General features: G+C 34.4%; 1 protein-coding gene across 1 annotated transcript in view; it reads right to left on the bottom strand.

Annotated features, from left to right (window-relative positions):
• The window catches only part of DNAH8 (dynein axonemal heavy chain 8), a 137,324-nt gene extending 117,048 nt beyond the window's left edge, over window positions 1-20,276 (bottom strand). Inside the window, exons 1-15 of the mRNA XM_040612234.1 lie at window positions 20,154-20,276; window positions 18,591-18,780; window positions 18,058-18,221; window positions 16,883-17,059; window positions 16,449-16,562; window positions 13,932-14,039; window positions 12,055-12,156; window positions 10,344-10,490; window positions 9,161-9,355; window positions 8,525-8,601; window positions 7,970-8,069; window positions 5,684-5,803; window positions 3,193-3,328; window positions 2,071-2,258; window positions 1,051-1,131 (exon numbers count right to left, since the gene is read on the bottom strand). Of these exons, the coding sequence (XP_040468168.1) occupies window positions 1,051-1,131; window positions 2,071-2,258; window positions 3,193-3,328; window positions 5,684-5,803; window positions 7,970-8,069; window positions 8,525-8,601; window positions 9,161-9,355; window positions 10,344-10,490; window positions 12,055-12,156; window positions 13,932-14,039; window positions 16,449-16,562; window positions 16,883-17,059; window positions 18,058-18,221; window positions 18,591-18,780; window positions 20,154-20,261 (2,007 nt within the window). The 5' untranslated portion in view covers window positions 20,262-20,276. The remainder of the gene's footprint in view (window positions 1-1,050; window positions 1,132-2,070; window positions 2,259-3,192; window positions 3,329-5,683; window positions 5,804-7,969; window positions 8,070-8,524; window positions 8,602-9,160; window positions 9,356-10,343; window positions 10,491-12,054; window positions 12,157-13,931; window positions 14,040-16,448; window positions 16,563-16,882; window positions 17,060-18,057; window positions 18,222-18,590; window positions 18,781-20,153) is intronic.
• Window positions 20,277-21,269: the final 993 nt, after the last annotated feature.

Raw genomic sequence — 21,269 nt, 5'->3', positions numbered from 1 at the left:
GCCATTACTATCACCATAATATATATGTTTTGGGGAATATATTTGACTCCACAATGCTGGGATGGTACTGTTACTGGTAACCAACATAGCCAATCTAGAAACAGTTTAAGGCTCTATATGAGTTGCTGTCCAATTATGGCAGCAATGTAGCCATAGATTAGATTTTCTCATTCCATCTTTGGATTTGTGCTTTCCTCTTCTTATACACTGAAGACTTCTTCAATAAACATTGCCATCTCCTGTTGTTTGTACTATATTCATCCTTCTCTTTTGTCAATTGTTTCCTCTAAAATACAGAGGTGTGTTATTCCCTCTATGATACAATCATGTTTACAGTAGTATCACTACAGTGAAGACTACCATCACCTTATCTCTTGGTCTTTTATTATTTATCTTTTAAGAGCAAGGACAAGTTTTTTGTTTCTCATACTTCAGTAAATGCCAACTATGTAGTTACAGAAACTTATGCAAACTCTTCAACCTTCTAATATTATTTAGAACCAAAAAGGGAAGAGCTACCTAAAACAGCTACATACATACGCTTGCAAGTGTCTGGGAAAAAAAAAAAAAAAAAGCTTCTCCAATAAAACTGAAAACTGTACTTTTACTGCAGTATATAACCTTTCCACATCACTGAAGGGACTGACTCAATAATTCTCTCCATGCAATGACAAGAATCAAGACATTTAGTATTTCAGCTAAATGAAAAGCACAACTTCCCATGAAAACCTCTAAAACTGAAATATTAAATGATAATTTACTTCCATGCCAAAGCTGGAGATTTGTGTAGATAAATAGACCCACAAAGTGTGTATTCTTTGTTCTATGGGGTTTACATGTCATAGGTACTAAAATTATTCTACTGTAATACACATTATTTGAACACTGTATGAGGGATGCAAAGAGTAAATTTTTGATCTTAAAAGATTTGAGTGAAGTTCATTAAGTTCACAACATGCAGATCCATCTAAGTATTTTAAAATTATAAACTGATACTTAGTTATTCTAGCTTGTTTTGAGGTATATTGAAGTGTATTTTGCAATACCAACCTTTTCTATTTCTGGTGCCATTAGATTTACAAAAATCATTGGTATTTCTTGACACAAATCTTCGTAACATTGGAGAAGACCCTGTTAATTTTTAGAAAGGATAGTATCAAGAATATTTTAAGTGCTTTCTTTTCTGAAGTAAACAGCCTGTTATACAATAAAATCATCAGAAAAAAACATGGAAAGCAGTACAAGACTACATTTGAAAACAACTGTAGAGTTTTACACAGACATTACATACCTATGTACATTGTTTCTGGCATGTAATGAATACATATCAAGCTACACAAGGAAGAATGAAAGCAGCCTTCATGAAGCACATTCTTTATGCACAAAGCCAGACCAAGTATGATATTTATCTGGAGCTAAAGACAGCTCAAGCTTTAGTGACTCTAAGTTACAATATCCTATTGAAACTGAGTATCACATGCTTTAGATAATTCAAGTCACATATTAACTCAGTTTTAAAATTTCCTTTTGTCTTATGCCTTAGGCACACAAAAATCTTGTATGGTACACCTCATCCCCAAGATACAAACTTTTCAAAATACTATAACAATAGCAAATACTACAGGTATCAGAAATCTGACTACTCTGGCAGGTAACCTGAAAAATTCTTGATGTTTTTGTGGCTCATGGTATCTTCCAATCCAGAAGAATTCCAATCTTTGTTTCTCAAAAACTCTGTAAAACTACGTTTTATTGGTTTTCAGAGAGTGAACACTTCTTGTTTAGCTTTAATTATTTCATCACCAGAAGATACATAACTTTCCACAGGATATAAGAATTATATATGCTTATATTTAAGTATATACTAGTCCATACAGAAGTTAGTAGAGGTTTTTCAAATGAGATCCTCTATGTCCACTTTCCACTTGTGCATTCCACAAATTTACCTTAAAGAACTTCATACCAATCTTTAATCTTTATTTAACCATAGAAAAATTTCTATGGTTAATCAGATATTCTTTTTTTTTTTTTTTTTTTTTAAACAGCAAACATGATAATTTTTAAGTTTACCTCTAAATGCAACTTTTTTGACTTCAGGTTATTTTCTATTTTCACCAACTTTTTTGCTTGCTCCGGTACTTCCAGACCCAACTTTATCATACATTTGGTCTCTCGGACAATCTCTGGAATTTGGGCATCAAAATTAACGAGGAACTTCCCGGTTTTAGGATGACGTACAAATATTGTGGTTTGTAAGGCTGTAAAGACATTTTTATATCAGTTTCTAAGGCAACTGTTTCTGCTACATGAAGTATTATGGAACACAGATTCTAATATTGCTATATGGTGATTAAATATGTATGGTTACTTCTGAAACAGCTTCATGTTGTTTTCCATTAAAGAAAATGTACAACTGACATTCACTGTAGTAGCTTTCTGCCATATATAACCTTTCTCCTCATAAGCTAAACAAGCGTCAGAACCAGTCTTATTTGTGGCATATCTTTTCTTAGGTCAAGTTGGAAATTATGAAATTTATTTTCTAAGGACCTGGAAACAACACTGTTATTAGATGCTCAGTATCTTGAAGGATGATGAGGATGAATGCTTACATAAGGATATTGCAAAAATCCAAAAGAAAAGTCCAAACAGCAATACAAAAGCCTCTGTTGACTAACGATAAAATGTTATTCTTACAGATCTACTCCTAATTTTAAAGCCCACAGATTGTCTACAATTTGCATGAAAAATCTACTCCTTTTTTTTTTTTTTTTTTTTTTTTTTACTTCAATTCTCATTTAACCTTAAATGTTAAAGCTTGATTATCAAACATTTTTTCTAGGCATAAAGCAATAATTGTGCTGAGAGGGACTGAGATAATACAAGTGTATAAATTATTATAGTGGGAAGAAAACAGGAAGAGTGGTATACATAAAGAGTTTCAATACAAAAAAGAAAAACTGTGTGCTTTTAGATTTTTTAGTGTTTCCAGTCACCTATCAGAGTCTACTAAATCACAACCGAGTTTCAAGGTCAGTAAGGGAGAGAGATTTGTATTATTAGGCGCCTTTATTAGATCACTATTATTTTGCAGATTTTAAGGGTAAATAAGGCTTAAAACTAATTTGATTTGTGTCAACTTAGCATTTAATGAAAGTTTAAAAAACCCCAAGTTCTTATTTAATTACTTACAATATTGTAATTGTGAAATTTCCTTCATCCATGCATTATGATAGACTACCTCAAATTCCACCAATACAAAGGCAATTCTGTTGTATAATCGAACAACTGCTTTACCTTCTGGACTTTCCAAGATATTTGGCTTTTTCTATTAAAATACAGTACATTCAAATTAAAATCATATCAAAAGAAAACCATACTATTTGGGTCTTTATCAAATTAAATACTGACTATATATAATATGCTATTATTATAAATTATACTTGCAGAAGTCTTAAAAACTGCAACAAGTATTTATGATTCAAATTTATAGGGCAATGAAGTCAGTTAGAACTTGTAATAAGTACTAAATATTTAACACATGTAAAAGCAATTATTATACTGTGATAAACACCTGTAATTCATAGTAAAATGGTTACTCAGTTCTACTCCAAATTGATCAGTAACTAAAAATGTATTTTTAAAAAATGTCCTTTTTTTAATCAGTAATTATATTTATGCCTGTTTTCTTTGGAGCAGATTTAAGTGATCATTATTCCCATCCAAGGGAAACAGGAAAGTGAAAACCTCCCTCATACAGAAGTTAACTTGGCAAGAGACCCTAGATACCTTGTAGGAAAATCATTCAAACATTTTAAGAGTAATTATTGCTATAGTGGATCCTAGTATAGCAAGATGCTGACTATTCCAATGAAGGAAGGAAGCACAATACCAAGAAATTCCTAAGAGCCATAATGCTAACGTTCAGATGTCTGGTACCAATCTTCATCTGTATGTTAAATGGTACAGAAAATATAGAATGAGATGTTCAGTAATGGAATTCCCTGTTCCCAGACTAGTTCAGAGATCATCTGCAGTAAAACTGGTGACCAGATTCTCAGTTACAGAACCGCAGCCATTGCGTGGGTCCTAATAATAGACTTGCTTTTTCATTGGTACCAGACACATATACCAAACAATTTCAGGATGTCAGGCAGTCCATGTTTATGCCTTAAGCTACTTCTAGAAGCCACTTGGTAAAGAGACATGATTATCCATAGAGAACCCTATGGGGCTAGAGGAACAGAAGAGATGGTTACTCTGTTAAAACACAGGACAGAAGTCTTACGTAAAAGTCTTGGTCTGGTCCATTTAAAAAAGAAGAAAAATGCCACTAACTGGAATGATTAAATAGTTCTTTGGGCAACATGAAGACAGACATACGAACAATTCACTGCAGATTTCCAGCTTGGGGTTCTAATTAAGTGGTAAGTAAAAGAAATAGCTTTTCTGGAGTTTAGTAAGGCTTCTGATATTGTCCCTCACAACATCTTTCTGGAGAAGTTGTCCAGTTGTGGGATAAGCAGGTTTACAGTGCACTGGGTGAAGAACCGGCTGAAGGGCAGAGCTCAAAGGGTTGGAGTAGTGCATGGGGCTACATCTGGCTGGTGACCGGTCAGTTCTGTTCAATATATTGATCAACAATCTGGATGCAGGAGCTGAATGCACCATCAGCGAGTTTGCTGATGATACCAGACTGTGAGGTGCTCTCTTTGACTCTCTTGAGGTACAGGAGGCCTTGCAGAAGGATCTACACAGATTGAAGCATTGGGCTATGACTAATGGGATGAAATTTAACAAGTCTAACTGCCAGATTCTGTACCTAGGAAGGAGCACAAGTATAAATTAGAGGAGTAGCTGGAGAGCAGCCATGCAGAAAGGATCAGTCAGCAGAGTCAGCAGGGTGCCCCGGCAGCCAAGAGGGCAAACCACATCCTGGGGTGCATCAAACAGCATCACCAGCTGGTCAAAAGGGGTGGTTATCCCACTGTATTCAGCTTTGGTGCAGCCCCACTTGGAATACTGTGTGCAGTTCTGGGCACCATAATTTCAGAAGGATGTGAAGGTCCTTGAATACACCCAGAGAGGGCAACAAAGCTGGAGGAAGGGCTGGAAGGCACGTCCTGTGAGGAGTGGCTAAGGACTTTGGGCTTGTCTAGTTTGAAGAAAAGGAGGCTGAGGGGTGACCTCCTTGCTCTCTACAGCTTCCTGACGAAAGAATGTGGAGAGGGAGGTGTTGATCACTTCTCCTTGGTATTCAGTGATGGGATTCATGGGAATGCTTCAAAGCTGCATCAGGGGAGGTTTGGATTGGACACTAGGAAACATTTCTTTACTGAGATTGTGGTCAAACACTGGCACAGGCTTCCTAAAGAGGTGGTCAATGCCATTTAAGAAGCATTTGGACAATGCTTTTAGTAACATGCTTTAGCTTTTGGTTAGCCCTCAACTGGGCAGGCAGGTAGACTAGATGATCATTGTAGGCCCTTTCCAACTGGAATAGTCTATTCTATTCTAACACTACATCTTTGATCTACAACAGCCATTACTAGAGAGCATATTTTTTTTAACTAGGTATTCACATACAAATAAAAAGGTTGCCTAGCATATGAGAAGTGACATCATCATAGCCAGAAAGTTCAATGTTACACAAACCCCCTAATTTTTCCTCACATCAACTTACATAGAAATAGTTGATTGGTTCATTTATTCTTCTGAATAGCTGTCTCACCCACAGTATCTTTCCTGCAACAGGCGGCATGTTTCGAGCAAGAGGAGGGTCATCTTTCTGAATTTGGTAAAGCTATGATAAAAACAGTATCATTAAACACACAGAAAGATCTGTTGAAACGTTAAACGATTTTTTTCTTCTGGTATCACAGTTTCTGCCTCTCCCGAACAGATTAAATTTGTGGGGAGTTACATTTTTCTCTTGGTGAACTGTTGTGTATTGCTTCCCCCACTTGCTACACTTCTGAGACGTGCACATTGTTACCATCATGTCTCCTGTCTTCATTATCTCAAGCTGCTTCTTAGCTGTGCTTACTTATGACAGAGCCCTGAGTACACCAAAAGGCCTTGCAAACCTAGGGGCTGAGCAGCCCATGTTCAACGCCAAGCCTGACAGGTGTAGCTGTGTAACTTTGGAGCCATCTGATGAGAAAGCAAGCTGTGTAAGGAAGTGTTGTGAGAACCCTTCAGGCTTTTCCTCCTTTGCTTGGGAACTGCCCTTAGAAGAGGCCTAAGCTGCATTGTTAACTGAAAGGCTTTAACTGAATAGAAACATCAACATTGTTCTTCAGACATGTATACTTGACTAATAGCTAACATTTCAGGAGATGGACTCAATAGTTCTTGTCGGTCCTCTCCAGCTCAGGATAATCTATGATTTTCTGATATGCTCTTTTAACTTCTCATCAACATGCATATAGACACTCTTGGGTACACAGCCCATGGTGACCAAAAAAAAACATTAAAAAAAATGGTGGGGCCTGCTCACTGAACAGCTACATTATAGTAAAGAAAAAATCGGCTTAGAAATATCACATACAAAATTTGCATTAACAAATTATTCAAGTATGTTAGAACCAGTATTGCAGCAGGAACATCTTTTTAATAGAAAAAACTTGCTTGGCAAAGATAAATAGCAATCCATTAATATCTAATAAATAGTTAGAACTACCCAGTATATTGACAACATTCTTCAACAGAAGAAAGAGGAATATTTGTATCCACCCAACTTCAGGCACACAAACTTATGCTGTGATAACACAAACAGCTGTACTGCTTAAGCAGACACAACTCTTCACTTACTGGTATGTCTTCTTACCCCTATACTGTCTCCTGCACAGTCCCAACAAAAGAAATTCAAGTAGCTTCATGGTGAACTTGAGAGGAACTGGCTTGGATGAAACCCCCTCAGAAAACATACCTTTTTTTTTTTTCTTTGGCTGGGAAAAGGCAGCCAAGGGTGGGGTCAGTGATTTGTTAAACAGGCAGTGCTGCTGAAAACATGTTTATCAAATTAAGCCAGTAATTAGAGGTTCAGGAAGTGTTATATACAGTGAGTAGATAGGGAAAGGACAACTATGATGAGTAGTTCAGAGCAACTAAGCCAGGCTACAGTTTTAGGTCACTTTTTGGAGAAACGGTTTTCTAAGGAAGTGCAGTTTACAGATACTTGGCTCCTCATGTAAATGTCTCTAAAAATATATATTTGCATCAGTCTGGATGATCAAACTGGAATTAGTTTCCAAATTCCCTTTATACTCATTGAAGCAAAATGGCCATTTCAAGGGAATTATTTAAATCTTCAGGTTAGCAAGTAAAATAGATCAGATTAATTGTCTCTAGAATATTTTTTTCTTTCTTGAGAAAAAAGGGAGTATGAAAGTCTAGTTCTGAGGCAGATGTTTATTTTGCAGACATATAAAGTCAGGTTAGATGACTTCCTCTGTAAAAGTTTAAGGTCAAATGCTATGAACAGTCTCCAGAAGTTAATTCTCATTTACGCTACAGTCATGGTATGCTACACAAATCATGGAAAATTACTTTATAATGAACATAAACACAATTTACCTACACTTTATATCTATTTTATACTGTTACAGCATTAGATAATAGCCATGTACAAATGCAAATTAACTGTAGAGGCCTCATATAATAAAAAAAACAAAAGTTATATGCAAGTGATGTACACAGCCAGTAAAGAACATATTTTTTTTTCTTTAGTTGATGAAGGAGTACAGAAGAGATTTTGGTTAAAAAAAATAAAATTGTGATGATTCATTTGCCTGCAAAAGCATGTATATCATATTTTGCCTACACATTAAGGTCTGTTTTCTGTAACAGGAAAACAGAAGTATGACTGAGCATTGACAATAAATGAAATAGAATAAATAAAACCTATTCAAATATTTGCTCATATTTTAACATTATGTTTAAAATGTATTGCAAAGAAATGAAATACCTTTTTAGTAGCTTCAAGTTCTGCTGCATATTGTTGAAGAATATAACTAACCATATGTACTGTTTTTTCTTGAAGGCACGGCAGTCCTAGATTTTGAACCCTGTATTAAAAATGAGAACCCTCAATTGATATTTCTAAACCACAAATACTTTTTTATTATTATTTTGGGGTAAATGAACATTACATAAAATGAAAGAAGCACAAATCTAGGAAATGCTTCTGGATCTGGGAAATTTTTTTGCTTTGAGCAAGATTCAGAAAGCTGAAAAGTTCTGCCCTGGTGGGTTATTTTGTTGTTGTGGTGGGGGTTTAGGTATTTCTTTTAGCATCCTCTTCAATATATGAAATAAACTGTAATAAAATTAAAAATCAGAGGAATATATTGATTCCCATAAGAAAGCTAAAATATGTCTTTTACAACAATTACATGGTTCAGAACACCAATATTCAAAAATTCTTGATTACGCCCTTTGTTCTAAAATTAGTGCTATTTAAATTGTGCCAATGAGTAATTTGAAGGTAGTTTAAAATATTTTAAAACATAATTGCCAATACCTTTGAAGTAACTGAAAAGCATGCTGTGAAGACAGAGATCTCCCAAAACAGCTACGCATAAACGTCTGTATCCGTATCTAAAGAGTACATAATTTAGTATAGTTTTGCTGGTCATATAATACTATTTTTATGTCTGATAGTTTCTTAACATAGTGGCATTTGAAATTGTTACTGCTTAAAGCACAAAATAGCAGCCTTCATCAGTCTATGCTAATAAAATCAATAGCCAGTGTCAGTCAAGTAATCTCTTAAAATGCCAGACAATTTTAGTGAAGAATTAAATTGTATTAAAAACAGTTGCAGCTTTGCTCCATGCAAAATCTAAACACCAGTCTCCAGGCTAATAAACGACCTTCACATAGATCATTCTGTCAGGTCTCATAATTGTTGTTGTTTTCGCTGCTTGAGTGACAACCTTCAGTGAGGACTTTATGATATATTTTACAGCTCCCTCTGGAAGGAGAAGAAAGAACAGAGAAAGCCTCCCTCCAAAATAATACAAACTATGTTCACTGGAAGAAGAACAATGTAGCCTAATCACATTCCAAAGTCTAAGTGACATTCAGTATCAGGGAGATACTGAATAAGTAGTGCAGATTTTTCCACAAGTAAATTATTGGTAGCAATAATACTTACCTCTAAATCTTCAATCTTTGTCGTGAAGTCCACAAAATCCACATCAAATTCTGTTTTTTGTGGATCAAGGATGTCATATGGTTTCTTTTGAACACTTTGGTAGATATTTTTGAATTCTACTGCCACATCTATCCCTTCGATGGCAGACAGGCTCAGTGTACAAAAAGTTTGTACTGCAGTTAACATCTCTGTAATCTGAAATATAAACATTATATTCAGGCTTATAACATATTATTTGTTACTTCATCTATAAACTAAAACCTGAGTAAAAGAAAATAAACAATAACCACTTCTCTACCTGAGTAAAAGAAAATAAACAATAACCACTTCTCTAACTGCTACATTCAGAAATGTGTTGCTTCTGAGCTTCTAAGTCAAGTATCTTCAACAAAGCATAGCTAATTCCATTTTCACTACCAGTTCTCACCACAACCCAGCACAAGGTAAAAGAATCTTCATTTTTCTTGATGATAAAGCATTTCTTTTTTATATTTGACTGCTAGATTCAATAGGGTAATATGGAAAAAGAGTTAAAACATGACATACACATACTGATGGCACAAAGAGATCTCACAAAATAAAAAATTGCAGCCATACAGATTAGTATATATACTGCATAAGGAAAAACATCAAAGATTTACAGAATTCCTACCCTGTGATGACTGTCCCATTATCCTCTTATCTGTCATCTGACCTTATTCTGCACCAAGGAGCACCTATTATCTTTTCCAGGCAAACTCTATGAATGCTAGTTTAAAATCCTTTCATCAGGTTAGCAAGCTAAATGTTAAGACCACACCAAGTAGCAGAATCATCTGAAGAACTATGTTTGGCAGTAACAGGAGTTTTTGATGCCTTAGGACACCATTCAGAAAAGCAAAAGTGCATTATTTTTCCATGTAATTTTAAACCTCCTAAAATAATGATCTAAATCTAGATCAATTAGGTCATGTCTTTCCACACTAACAGAGACAAACTGACAAATTCATAAAGACATAGTGCAGTAATTGCCTAAAATATTAGGATTACTTTGTGCCAGTGCCTAGTTTATCTCAATAAAGAGTTAAAAACTCCTTCATAGGATGATTAAGAGCGTGTATGTTGACAAGCATCTACCTTGAAAACTGTTCTTTGGAAAGGCCCCCCCTTCTCTACTGATAACAACAGGGCACTGTATACTCACTTTTTCTAATCTCCTACAAAAAGCTTTAGATTTTCCAAAAATATACATTTCCGATACATCAAATGCCTTTTCTCCTAGAGTTTCCCAAACCTCTTGCTTTGTTTCATGAAAGCATTTCTGATATTCTTTCAACATAAACATGCAGTCCTAAAAAGTGAAGAGACAAATACCGTACTCATTATGCTACTCTTATGGGTAAGAGACTGGAGAACTCAAACCTACTGTCATTCCAAAGTGATTAATTGTCACTGAGTCTAGTTTCAGCCATCAGGTAGTAATGACTTACATGTAGTGGTTTTCTTCCAGTACATGTAGCAAATATTTACAACATATGAACACACAACAGTACAGTACAGTGAAAGACTGGGAAATGAGTCACCAAAAAAAGAGCAGGAAAATTTTAGTTCATGTAAAAATACGGAGTGGTTTAGAGGCCAGCGAAGAGCAGGTGATGACTCCTGCTCTACAGGAGACATTTGAATATTAACAAAATCCATTAGCTTAATTAAGAATGGTCAGACTGTCCTCTGGATAAGGACAGAATCTGGCATAACAGGGTAGTCTGTCTGGAACTACCAGGGGACTTGGAGGAAATTGGTTATACAAATTAAAGTATGTTGACAAGTCTGAGTTAAAGTGAGATTGAAGAATAATAAGTCTTTCTTAGTCACTTATTTACTTAAAATACTAAGACCTTATCAGATGTAAAAATAATGACCGGTGAGAAATGTAAGGTCTATAATCATTGGAATACAAAATCTTCTGTCAGTTCTTGGAAACCAGCAGATTTTAATCACAATATAGCAGCAGTAACCAGACTGTCTGCATATATAGATATATATAACAATTGGTTATGAATGACAGGGAATTAAAAAAGGTCCTCAATGAAAGGAATTTTCAGATCTTCAGGAATACACGAATACTAGAATGAAGACTGATCACCATGATTAGAAACTGGGCTTATAGTTCTCTCATAGAATAATGATGGTTTGTCAGCTGTAGAACAGCCACAGGATAACCTCAATTAAATAGATGAATTATTAGAATCATATCATCCTGTCAGTTCAGGAGAGATACATTCAATACATATACTTTTGTATTTCTGGACCTAATTTTTAAAGGAATATGAAATCATATGTCTTTCTGGGTAAAACAGGAAGTCAGTAGCTGAGGTGTGATAAAGGAGAAGGTAGAAATCAAGTCAGCACTGGCAATCAGTAACCCACAGCTGGACATCTTTTACCATAGAATATTGCATGTGCTTAATTTGTTCTTATTATGTCACCACCAGCTGAAGAAGACTCTCATAGCATTGAACTTTCATGGTGTGCCAAGAAAATCTGGTATTGGAAGGAGCTATGGTAAGAAAGCAGGGGTCTATTCAAATACCAGGTTTCCCATGGTAGAGGAAGATGGTACCATATCAGATACTACCAAGAGGGAAGAATGTGGGTTATGCTGGATGACAAAATTCCGTGGTAGCACATACAGCAAAGATGACATTTCCAAGATCAGCAATGGATCACTCTGATAAAGATGAGGGCATTCTAAGTTCAGCCAACATCCATGGGCTAAAAAATGGAAAAACACTCAAAACCACCATAACATAAAACAATAAAGAGGTGTGAAGTACTTGATACCTATTGATATGGACTTCCTTGTGCATATCAATAGGTTTGATAGGTAAATAATAAAATGCCAACATACAAACCTTAATTTTTCCAATGACTGTTGATGTCTCCTGCTCCCAGACAGGAGACAAGCCACCATCTGTAATATATGCTCTACATGTTGTGACCATTTGATTTGTAACCTGGTGCAGACAAATGAAAACAAGTAGGTCTCAATTTTATAAGGAAATTTACCTGTTTTGCAAAATCTAACATTTCCACAGCATGTATTAGTACTATCAGAGTTCAGATAAATTTCACCAGTGGGTATAACAGTGGTTAAATAGCATATATAACATAATGACACTTTATAAAAAGTCTTAAAACACTTCCAGAAGCGTATTTAAGTCCCAGGAAGTATTTGTAAGTACCATGAGTCCAGCAATACATATGCATAAACACAGAATGTCACCAACCATAACTCAAGAACAAACAGAAGTTATAGAACTCTAACTGTTATACACTTAATGTTGCCATCTTTACACTTTGTAGTGTGTGCATCCTTAAAGACTGTTGTCAAACGATTTTCTATTCTAGTAGTATGTCTTTACCTTGGTCTCCCATGGGTATGAAAAGGGGAGAACATACTTCTACTTCTCAACCACAATAATCCAAAATTTGTAATGACAGAAAGAGAGGAGTGTGAGAGTGAATACAGATACAGAAAACACATCTTAGAGAACAGCTACTGGCAGACAATATTTTTGTCTATTAAATAACATGCACAATTCAACACAGTTCTCCTGACACATGAAAGTACTGTAAGCAGGTCTTAAAAATCCTTAACTGAGTAGACTGAAAACTGCTGCACCAAAGGCAGCCTCACACTGTAATACAATGACTGGTGAAGCTGTAGGTAGGACCTCCAGTGTCACATCTGATGAGCTTTAAATGGAAGCAAACAGTAAAGGGGACCTTAAGCCAACAGAATAAAATATATCCTTTTCCCTGCTCTTTCTTAGCACAACTTCATGTAACCAGTTTATTATTAGCCCCTGTAGGGAAATGGTCAATCTCTTAGATCATTCAATAATAGACATTAGCAAGTGTCAATATGTATCAATACACAAACATATTTTTAAAAATTACATAACAGGCAATATAAACATTGCTGCATAATCCATACCTAACATCTGATGTATGGAGAACAGCCCCAGCCCTGGATAAATATAGCCTCAAAAAAGTACATATTTCTTATTATCCTAGTTCAAACTGAATTGTAACAAAACTTTACACTAAAATCTGGGATGTTCTTATTTAAAAAGTGGTGTAATGAGTGTCTGCTGGGAATTTCCCCTATATGCTTACTGGAGGTGTGTATTTTAGTTATGAAGGGATTTCTTTGTTCTAAAACCATTACGCAAACAATCCTCCCTTGCAGTGAATACCTGGATTCCGGAAAAAGACATTGGTATAATTACCTAGCTGGTCTTAATTTTCTGTTTAAGGTGGCAAAGTTTATGACCTAAGATTCAATTAACTTTTCAAGTCTGACTTGCTTCTGAAAACAGGAACCTTTTGTCTTTCATACCTTTTGGAGGAATAGCCTAGTCAGACTGACAGCCATCTGCTTAATAGGTCTTCAAGGCAGATGATAAAATAATCTTTATGGATTCAGTAATTTATGAAACAGCAGATTAATTCACATCAGGAGATTAATCAAGAAGGTAAGAAAAAATTAATTTCACTGAACCAAGAATAACAACAAAGTTCCTTCCAGAAGACAAGACTCTAACCCAAGTTCAATCCTCCCCTGATCAACAGGCTTCTCTTCCTTTCCCATGCAGACACCCCCTCATTATTACGATTTTTTTTAAAAGTCCTGATTTAAAAAAAAACTCATTTAAAGAAAATGAGGGGGGGTTCCTGAAAAAAACACCATCATTTTTATGATTAATACTATAGTGAATGTATTTACCTTTCTAAACAACGATGTCATTCTCTCAGAAGTATTATAATATCTTGAAACACGGTGAATCATTTGTATAGCATTTATCAAGTTTGGTATTCCGTGTGTCATTGATACCTTAAAGCGGAGTTTTAAGAGAAATTTTACTTCCTATTCTTACCAGCTCTATTTCTGTTCTATTGACAAATTCTAAATTACATTTTCCCCTAAATCACAAGAACCAATTTCAAAATGCCATGGCATGTTACCAAAAGGTTTCTTGTAAAAAGAAAAAAATAAAAATAAAAGGTAATCATGCTCAATAATTTTTTAAATCTCAAGTAATAAAAACAATAAAACGCAGATGTTCTGGTTAAAAATCAGATTAAATATATTAACATGAATATTGTAATATGCTATTTTGATGATCAAAATCAAACATTGATTCAAAATGTATAGGTTGCATTTTTTGGCACAAAACCAAGTATTCTTCTGGCAGCTGACAATGGTTGTCTGTGATTAATACTTCTGTTCTTCAAGTACAGCTGTTAAATGTAGTCTATGAGATTACATTGTGGTAACAACATTACATCAAATGTTTCATTCAGACATTTCACAAAAATCATTAAATAAATGTCACAATGTTAATTTCATTAATGAGTCTCTAAATCATTCTATCATCATATGTAACATCTATATTTTTCACACATTTAAAGAAATCATTGATCATATCATTAAAATCAAACTATGGTATTACAAGTATTCTGCAATTCAATCAATTCCAAAGTATTTTGGAAAGAAAGAGTGGGAAAAAAGGTAAAAAAATGGTAATTCATTAACATTATCAACGTCTTATCAGAGTTGCAATTCAGAGCAACAAGAAAAAGTAATTCTGACTGTCAGCCCTCAACAACAAGTCAAGCTCCTGGAGTTAATTTTGGTCTGCAGACTCAAAGTGAACACACTAATATTGTGGAAAGACATAGCAGGCATTTGCATTTGGCAGGAGTGTGAAAGAAAGGCTATGTGGTATAAAACCAAACCGCAGTGTCCACATTTTGTTCATTACTATCACCACCCCCAAAATGGAATCAGGAGATTCTGAGTCTACTGGTTTTCTTTTTAATCCTTGACAAAAAATAAAACCCTGAATACTGGCTGTCTACAGATTTCTCTGATTCTAAGTCCAGAGTTAAACACCTAGTTCATAACCAACCTCAGCTACAAATGTGACTGTGTAATACTGCATGTACTAAATGCCACATTAAATATCATATTACACCTGCATGTACATCTTTCTTGATCCACTAATACTTAAAATACTCTTCAATATCAGATATTAAATTCAACTCAATCCAGAATGTAGTTCTTTTTTAAAAGAGGTTATATTTAACTTGGATGTAATTATTTTAAAGCTGCATACCACAGAAAATCCCACCTAAATTATCTTCATCTGTGTAACAGTGCTCCAAGTGAGTAAACAGAAATTCAGATGTATCCAAATTGTTTCAGATTAAACAAAGAACTATACTTAACTATCTTGTATTAGTAAAATGATGAACTATTTAAAGACAGATGACTGTCTGTCTTTAAGATAAAAGAATTTTTCTTCACAGCTCCTCTGAAGCAGCTCATCATTATGTCCTGGTACCTGGCACCCTCTAGTGATACTCCGAAGAGCTGAAGATGTTATCATACTCTTCTACTATTCCATGCAGTATCAGCTCTAGGTCATAAATTATCAGTGTCTTTTCACTTCCCCTCAGTTAAAACTTTGTAGTAGGATCCTAAGCTGCCAGAAATTCAAAAGAAATGCAACACCTCCTGACAAAGAACAGGAAGCATATAGGACCAATACATGGAGGACTAAAAACCAGAACAAACAATTTTTCCCACAGTATTTCCTTCTATCACCCTATTTTGCAACAAACATTTGAAACATGTACCTGTTATAAAAAGTAATAGTTAATATATGTAATAACTGGTACCTTGAACTAGGGCTGACTAATGTACACGGACAACAAATTATTTAAATTCTGACTGGCTAGTACTTCTGCAAATAGAAACAGCTAATACTGTTTTCAAAAGCAAAATATTATATTATCTATTTAGGACCTCATTAGGTTTCATTTTCTCTATATAACAGATTTTTTGGTACTTTGGTTACAGCTGTGTGACTATTTTTTGACACATGGAATCTTCAATGAAAGACATATTTTAAGATTCTTGCACTATAAAATATGTACCTGTTTCAGCTCATTTTCAAAATAATATTGGCAGCAGGACTGACTTACTAGGCAATCACATGTATTTATGTTTATTGATAAAATACATATTTTAAAATATTATGTTTTATGTAATATAATAAACTAATGCTTTAACATCTAGCTTGACAGGCATTTAGAAAAAAAATCAGAAAAATTACAAAAATAGAAAAGTAAACTAGAAAAACTTACTCTTAGGCAATACAACAAGGCTTTCTTTCACTCTGGGCATTCTGTGTAAATACCTAAACTATGCTTAAAGAATGATGAAAGGAATACTTACAACATCATAGTTATAAAGTGGCTGACAAACTTTTGCAAGTGTGCATAAGTATTTCACATTATCTTTTGCTTCATTCGCTGCATCTGTGATTCTGGCATCTAACTCCTGCCACATCTAGGGAGAAAACAGTACTGTTAAAAACTTCATACATAGTAAACAATTTCTGATTTGCCAGAAGTAAATCTTTGGAAATGAGTTTTTAAAAGGCATTGTCAAAGCAGGTAATAAAACTTATTAGCATTTTTGATAATTTTTGTCTGTCTCTCTAAAAATGTCTTGTTCTTTCTCTTAATATATTAAGCATAACAGCACCATACCTAAATTTTCCTCTCAATTCTCCTCAGAAAATCTCTTAGATGCAATGAAACAAAATAAATAACAGAAGCTTTGTCTAGCATAGTAAAAAACAACATAAAAAAAGAAAAAATAATTACCCTTAGTAGTTTAGAATGTCCAACATTCAGAAAATTAATGACAGCTTTGCAGTTTGGTCTCTTGATCTGCTCAATAATAAAATTCAGTTTAGCAGACATACATTTCCAATGCTGTAGTTCAGTCAGTGGACCTGAATCATCAGCTTCTTTCCTCACCTGCTTACTCTCAATCAGAGCCTGCAACCAATTTGAAAAAAACAAAAACAAATTTCTACTATAAAGAATAGACAAATCATTATAAGGAAGAGAAGAAACACTCTGAGGATACTAACTTAAAAAGGCACAAGCCTGCAGTTTATGACACGTGAAAACAGTTCAGATTTGGAAAAGAATGCTAAGTCTGAATTGTACTTAATCATATTCTTAAATGGAAATTAATGCAGTTAATACATCTGTTCAACTGCTCTCATAAGCTGTGCGAATCTCAGCATGTACCCATATTTTTTTCTTAATCAGAATTTATGAATTGAAATACACCAAATGTAACTTCATTTGTAAAAAACTTGAAGAACTATTTTAATAAAAACATTAAATATCAGGCATAAAGTCATAAACATACTCATTTATATGTTGACAAATATTCAATCAGCTCTTTTTACATGTCTTTTATATTTTCATTCTTGTGAGCTAAACACACTAAACATGGTATGACTTTATCAGTAGAGCATGTCCCAGTGTACACAGATTCTGTATTTTGACAAAGGGTTCTGTGCTTTATCACGGAAGCCTCAGACACTAGTTTGTTGGATAACTGAGACCTTATCATGTAAGATTTACACAGGATAAAAAAATGCCATACCAGCCCTGGTCAAAGACCTTTCAAAGAGTAGTATCTCATACCATGACCGGCAGCAGAAACTTAACGGATGTAATGTGTAGAGTATACCTAACTGTACATATATGTGGTCCCCCTCAGTGTTATTACTCCTGCATCCATCTGTTCTCACCTTCTTAATGTTTGTGTATTAACTGTTCAGAAACACTTGTTCTTGCTAGACTGAAAGTTCCTTCGGATAAAGACTAACCACTTCACTTGTGTGTAGAAGTGAAGTACTTGTATTATGCGGGAGGAGATGCAGCTGAAGCCTTCAGCTAACTTCAGGGAAGTCTCATATATAATTTATACATATCCAGCCATATTCATGCTGGATTGATATGTTAAAACAATAGTTTACCTGTTCAATCTGTCTATACCATATCATAAGTACTTCCTCTAGCTGGTGAATCATGTCAGGATTATCAGCTGCTGCAGTTACTTTCTCAAAGGACTGAAGTATAGAAAAATCAATGTAATCTATCTTTTTCAACTCAACAGTTCCTTCAATGCTTATTGCAGCCCCTGAAAAAAAAAAAACAACAAAACAACCCCTGTAAAAAAAAACCACTTACAATACAGCACCAATTAAGACTTTAAAATCAATTTCTAACAGTGTAAGCAATTTAAATTTGGGAATATGTGTCTGTAATCAATGCTGTTTCAATGTAATAGCCATTTTACTGCACTCATATAAAGCAGAAAATTCTTATTTTAAATAGTGTTCCTCCTTAAGAAAATACTCTAGTAGTATGTTACTTTTAAGTAACTTTTAAGTAAAAAATCGACCCAAGTATTTATTATGCAAGTAATTGATCATTTTATTTTTCTTTGCTTATGTGATACTTAAGTAGAATTCTTCTAGTTTGATTGCTTCCTAAATGCAATGCTTACCTTCTAAAAATGAAAGGTATCTGTTAATTGTTTCCACCAAATTCCTTTTGTCTTTTGTATCTTGTTTGGTCTGCCTTAAAGCACCCCAATTATTTGTTGTGAGGATAGCAGGGAGAAAAATCTTTTCTATCATATTCCTAACACCACGCAGGAGTCCTTCAGTGGCATCCAAAACACCAAAGAATATATCCTGCATCATAACAGAATGATTGTCAGTAATGCAGTAGCTCAGACTGGAAACAGTATTACAAAATCAGTGTATTTTTTTTTACAAAGGCATTCCAATATGCCACTGAAAACCTTAATTTCAGGAGACAAAATCTTTATAAAATACTGATACCTACAACATGACAATAAGATACTGCTTCCAATAAAAAGGGAAATCAACAATGATTGAACAGAGTTTTAAAAGGCTGCCATGTTATATTTTTGTAATTTCTGTTATTTCCCTATCATATAGAAAGTTTGGAAATTTTTAAATAGTACAGAGCAATTAAAAATATTCTAAATGTGCCCATCTACAATTAGGTACTATCTAATGATATGTGAATAGCAAAAATGTTCTGAATGTCCATATCTGAAATTACATTAGAAGCAGTTATTTGACTGAACATACATTACTTTGGTTCAGATGAAATTTCTGTCTGCTCTACAAAACTAAACATTACAAGTTCTGACCATTTCTAATATTCCAGTATTATAAATATCCTTCAAATGTGCAAATATTAACAGACTTCATGTAACAAACTTCCTTGAACATAGATTTCCTTTTCTCATCACTTCAGTAAGGAATTTGATGCAAAGGCAATATTTATGACCAATATTAAGACTCTTGATAAAGACAGATCTTATATCTTCTGATAGTGCTTTTCCTCCCTTCATCTTTTTAGCTCTCAAAAGCAATAACACATTTTAATATAAAATAAAAAGTATATAAATTAATAATAGATTTTCTGTCTGAAGAATTGGAAGTCATATTAATTAGAAGATACATATGCAGCTCTGATTCTTACCAATTTACAGTCCCTTGAGCGCTGCCCGAATATTAAGACATGTAGCTATAAACAAGAATGAAGCTCACACTTACCTAAGGATTTGTCTTATAAAGCAGAAAAATTCATGCTACATAATTTGCATAGGATAAACGCGTATTTCACACATTCAAAGACAGGTAAAAGAGAAAGGTATGAGTAAAGTTTTCATCTGCGGGTATTTGCAATAGCCTTCTCAGCAAGGCCTTCTAGTTCACAGATTTTTATCACATCTAAAATTTAATTAGTGGCTTTAACCTCTTCAAAACCAGCAAGGAGAATGAGAAATTTATCTAAATTCTGCCTTATTTAACAAGAGTCCTATAAGACACTGAATCCAAAGATATCCTGCGTGTTTGATGAAGTAATACAGCTATTCACTGTCTACCCAAAACAGAGAGCAAAGAACATGCTAAGAGCTTAACATTCAAAAACACAGTTACCAGTAACTTCGTGACAATAGTGAAACAAATAATGAAACAAAAATAGCTACTTTTAAAGTTTTTAGGTTTTAAAATATATGAGAGAATACCTCATGTATAGATTTTGCATTTATACGTCTGTCATTCTTACAACGAACAAAATGTAAGCATAGTCCTACAAATTTGCCTGGTGTGTTGTCCACATACAATCGCATCATTTTACTTCCTTTTTCAACTCCTGGAATTGTCCGACCACACTCTGAAAAGAATTTCACAGGTGTCACTTCTTTAAATCAGTATAGTCAAATAAAATGCAGCACAGAAATAATCTATTTTCTTCTTTTGTGTGTAAGATTACCAAAATCATCAGAATTCATGGTTGTAATTAACCACGATTAAAGATCTACACTAAACATATGTCTTACAAATCAATACTGGTGCATTGTACTGCACTTAAAAAGGAATTTGCTCACACTTGTGATTCTGGGTTAATTTGCTGGTGACTGAGGTACTTTGTTTATTCAGATTCACACTATCACACAATGCCATCTGTAAGTCAGAAAATAGAGAATATGAGGTACTCTCAGGTCCTCTGTGGATACCTTTTCCTGGTGCTTCTCCTTCCTGATAGAAAACTTTCAGACTTTTACTTCCCCCTTTGGCAAAAAAAGAATCAAAGGCTTCCAACTGTTAAATCAAAAAGTGAATAATTGTTACTCAAAATATATTTATGTGCCTTTAAGACATGCAAAATAATTTGACCAACCATGCCACTGTTGAAAGTTTTGGTGGCCTGTAATGTTTATCCTCAAATATTGTGAGGAGTTACAAAACAACATAACAGATTTTTCAAATAGTGCCTTCAATTACTGAACCTGCACACGTAGATGACCTAGCTCCTGATAACTGTATATCAAATGTTTATAGTCTTGTCCAGTAATGCAGAGACAATGGAAGATATTCTATCACTCACAGAGATCTGTAAGTTCAAAGTATCAACTGGAAGTAACTGGTCATAAGAGACTTAGAAACATACACAGCAGATTTGCATGTCTTGACATACCCTGCTGTTGCTACTCTACCCCTGATAATTTGTAAAAGACAAGTAACGTAACACATGAGGATTTTATTCTGGAGACATGAATTGGCCACATTGGCTCCAAAATCTTTTAATGATGACAGAGATTTTGCTGACTTCTGGAAGGACAATGAGATCATATCTGAGG

Source organism: Falco naumanni, chromosome 12 (assembly GCF_017639655.2).
Source record: "Falco naumanni isolate bFalNau1 chromosome 12, bFalNau1.pat, whole genome shotgun sequence".
NCBI classification, from domain to species: Eukaryota; Metazoa; Chordata; class Aves; order Falconiformes; family Falconidae; genus Falco; species Falco naumanni.
The sequence above is the reverse complement of the archived record's forward strand: the minus strand, read 5'-3'. Positions and strand labels throughout refer to the sequence as shown.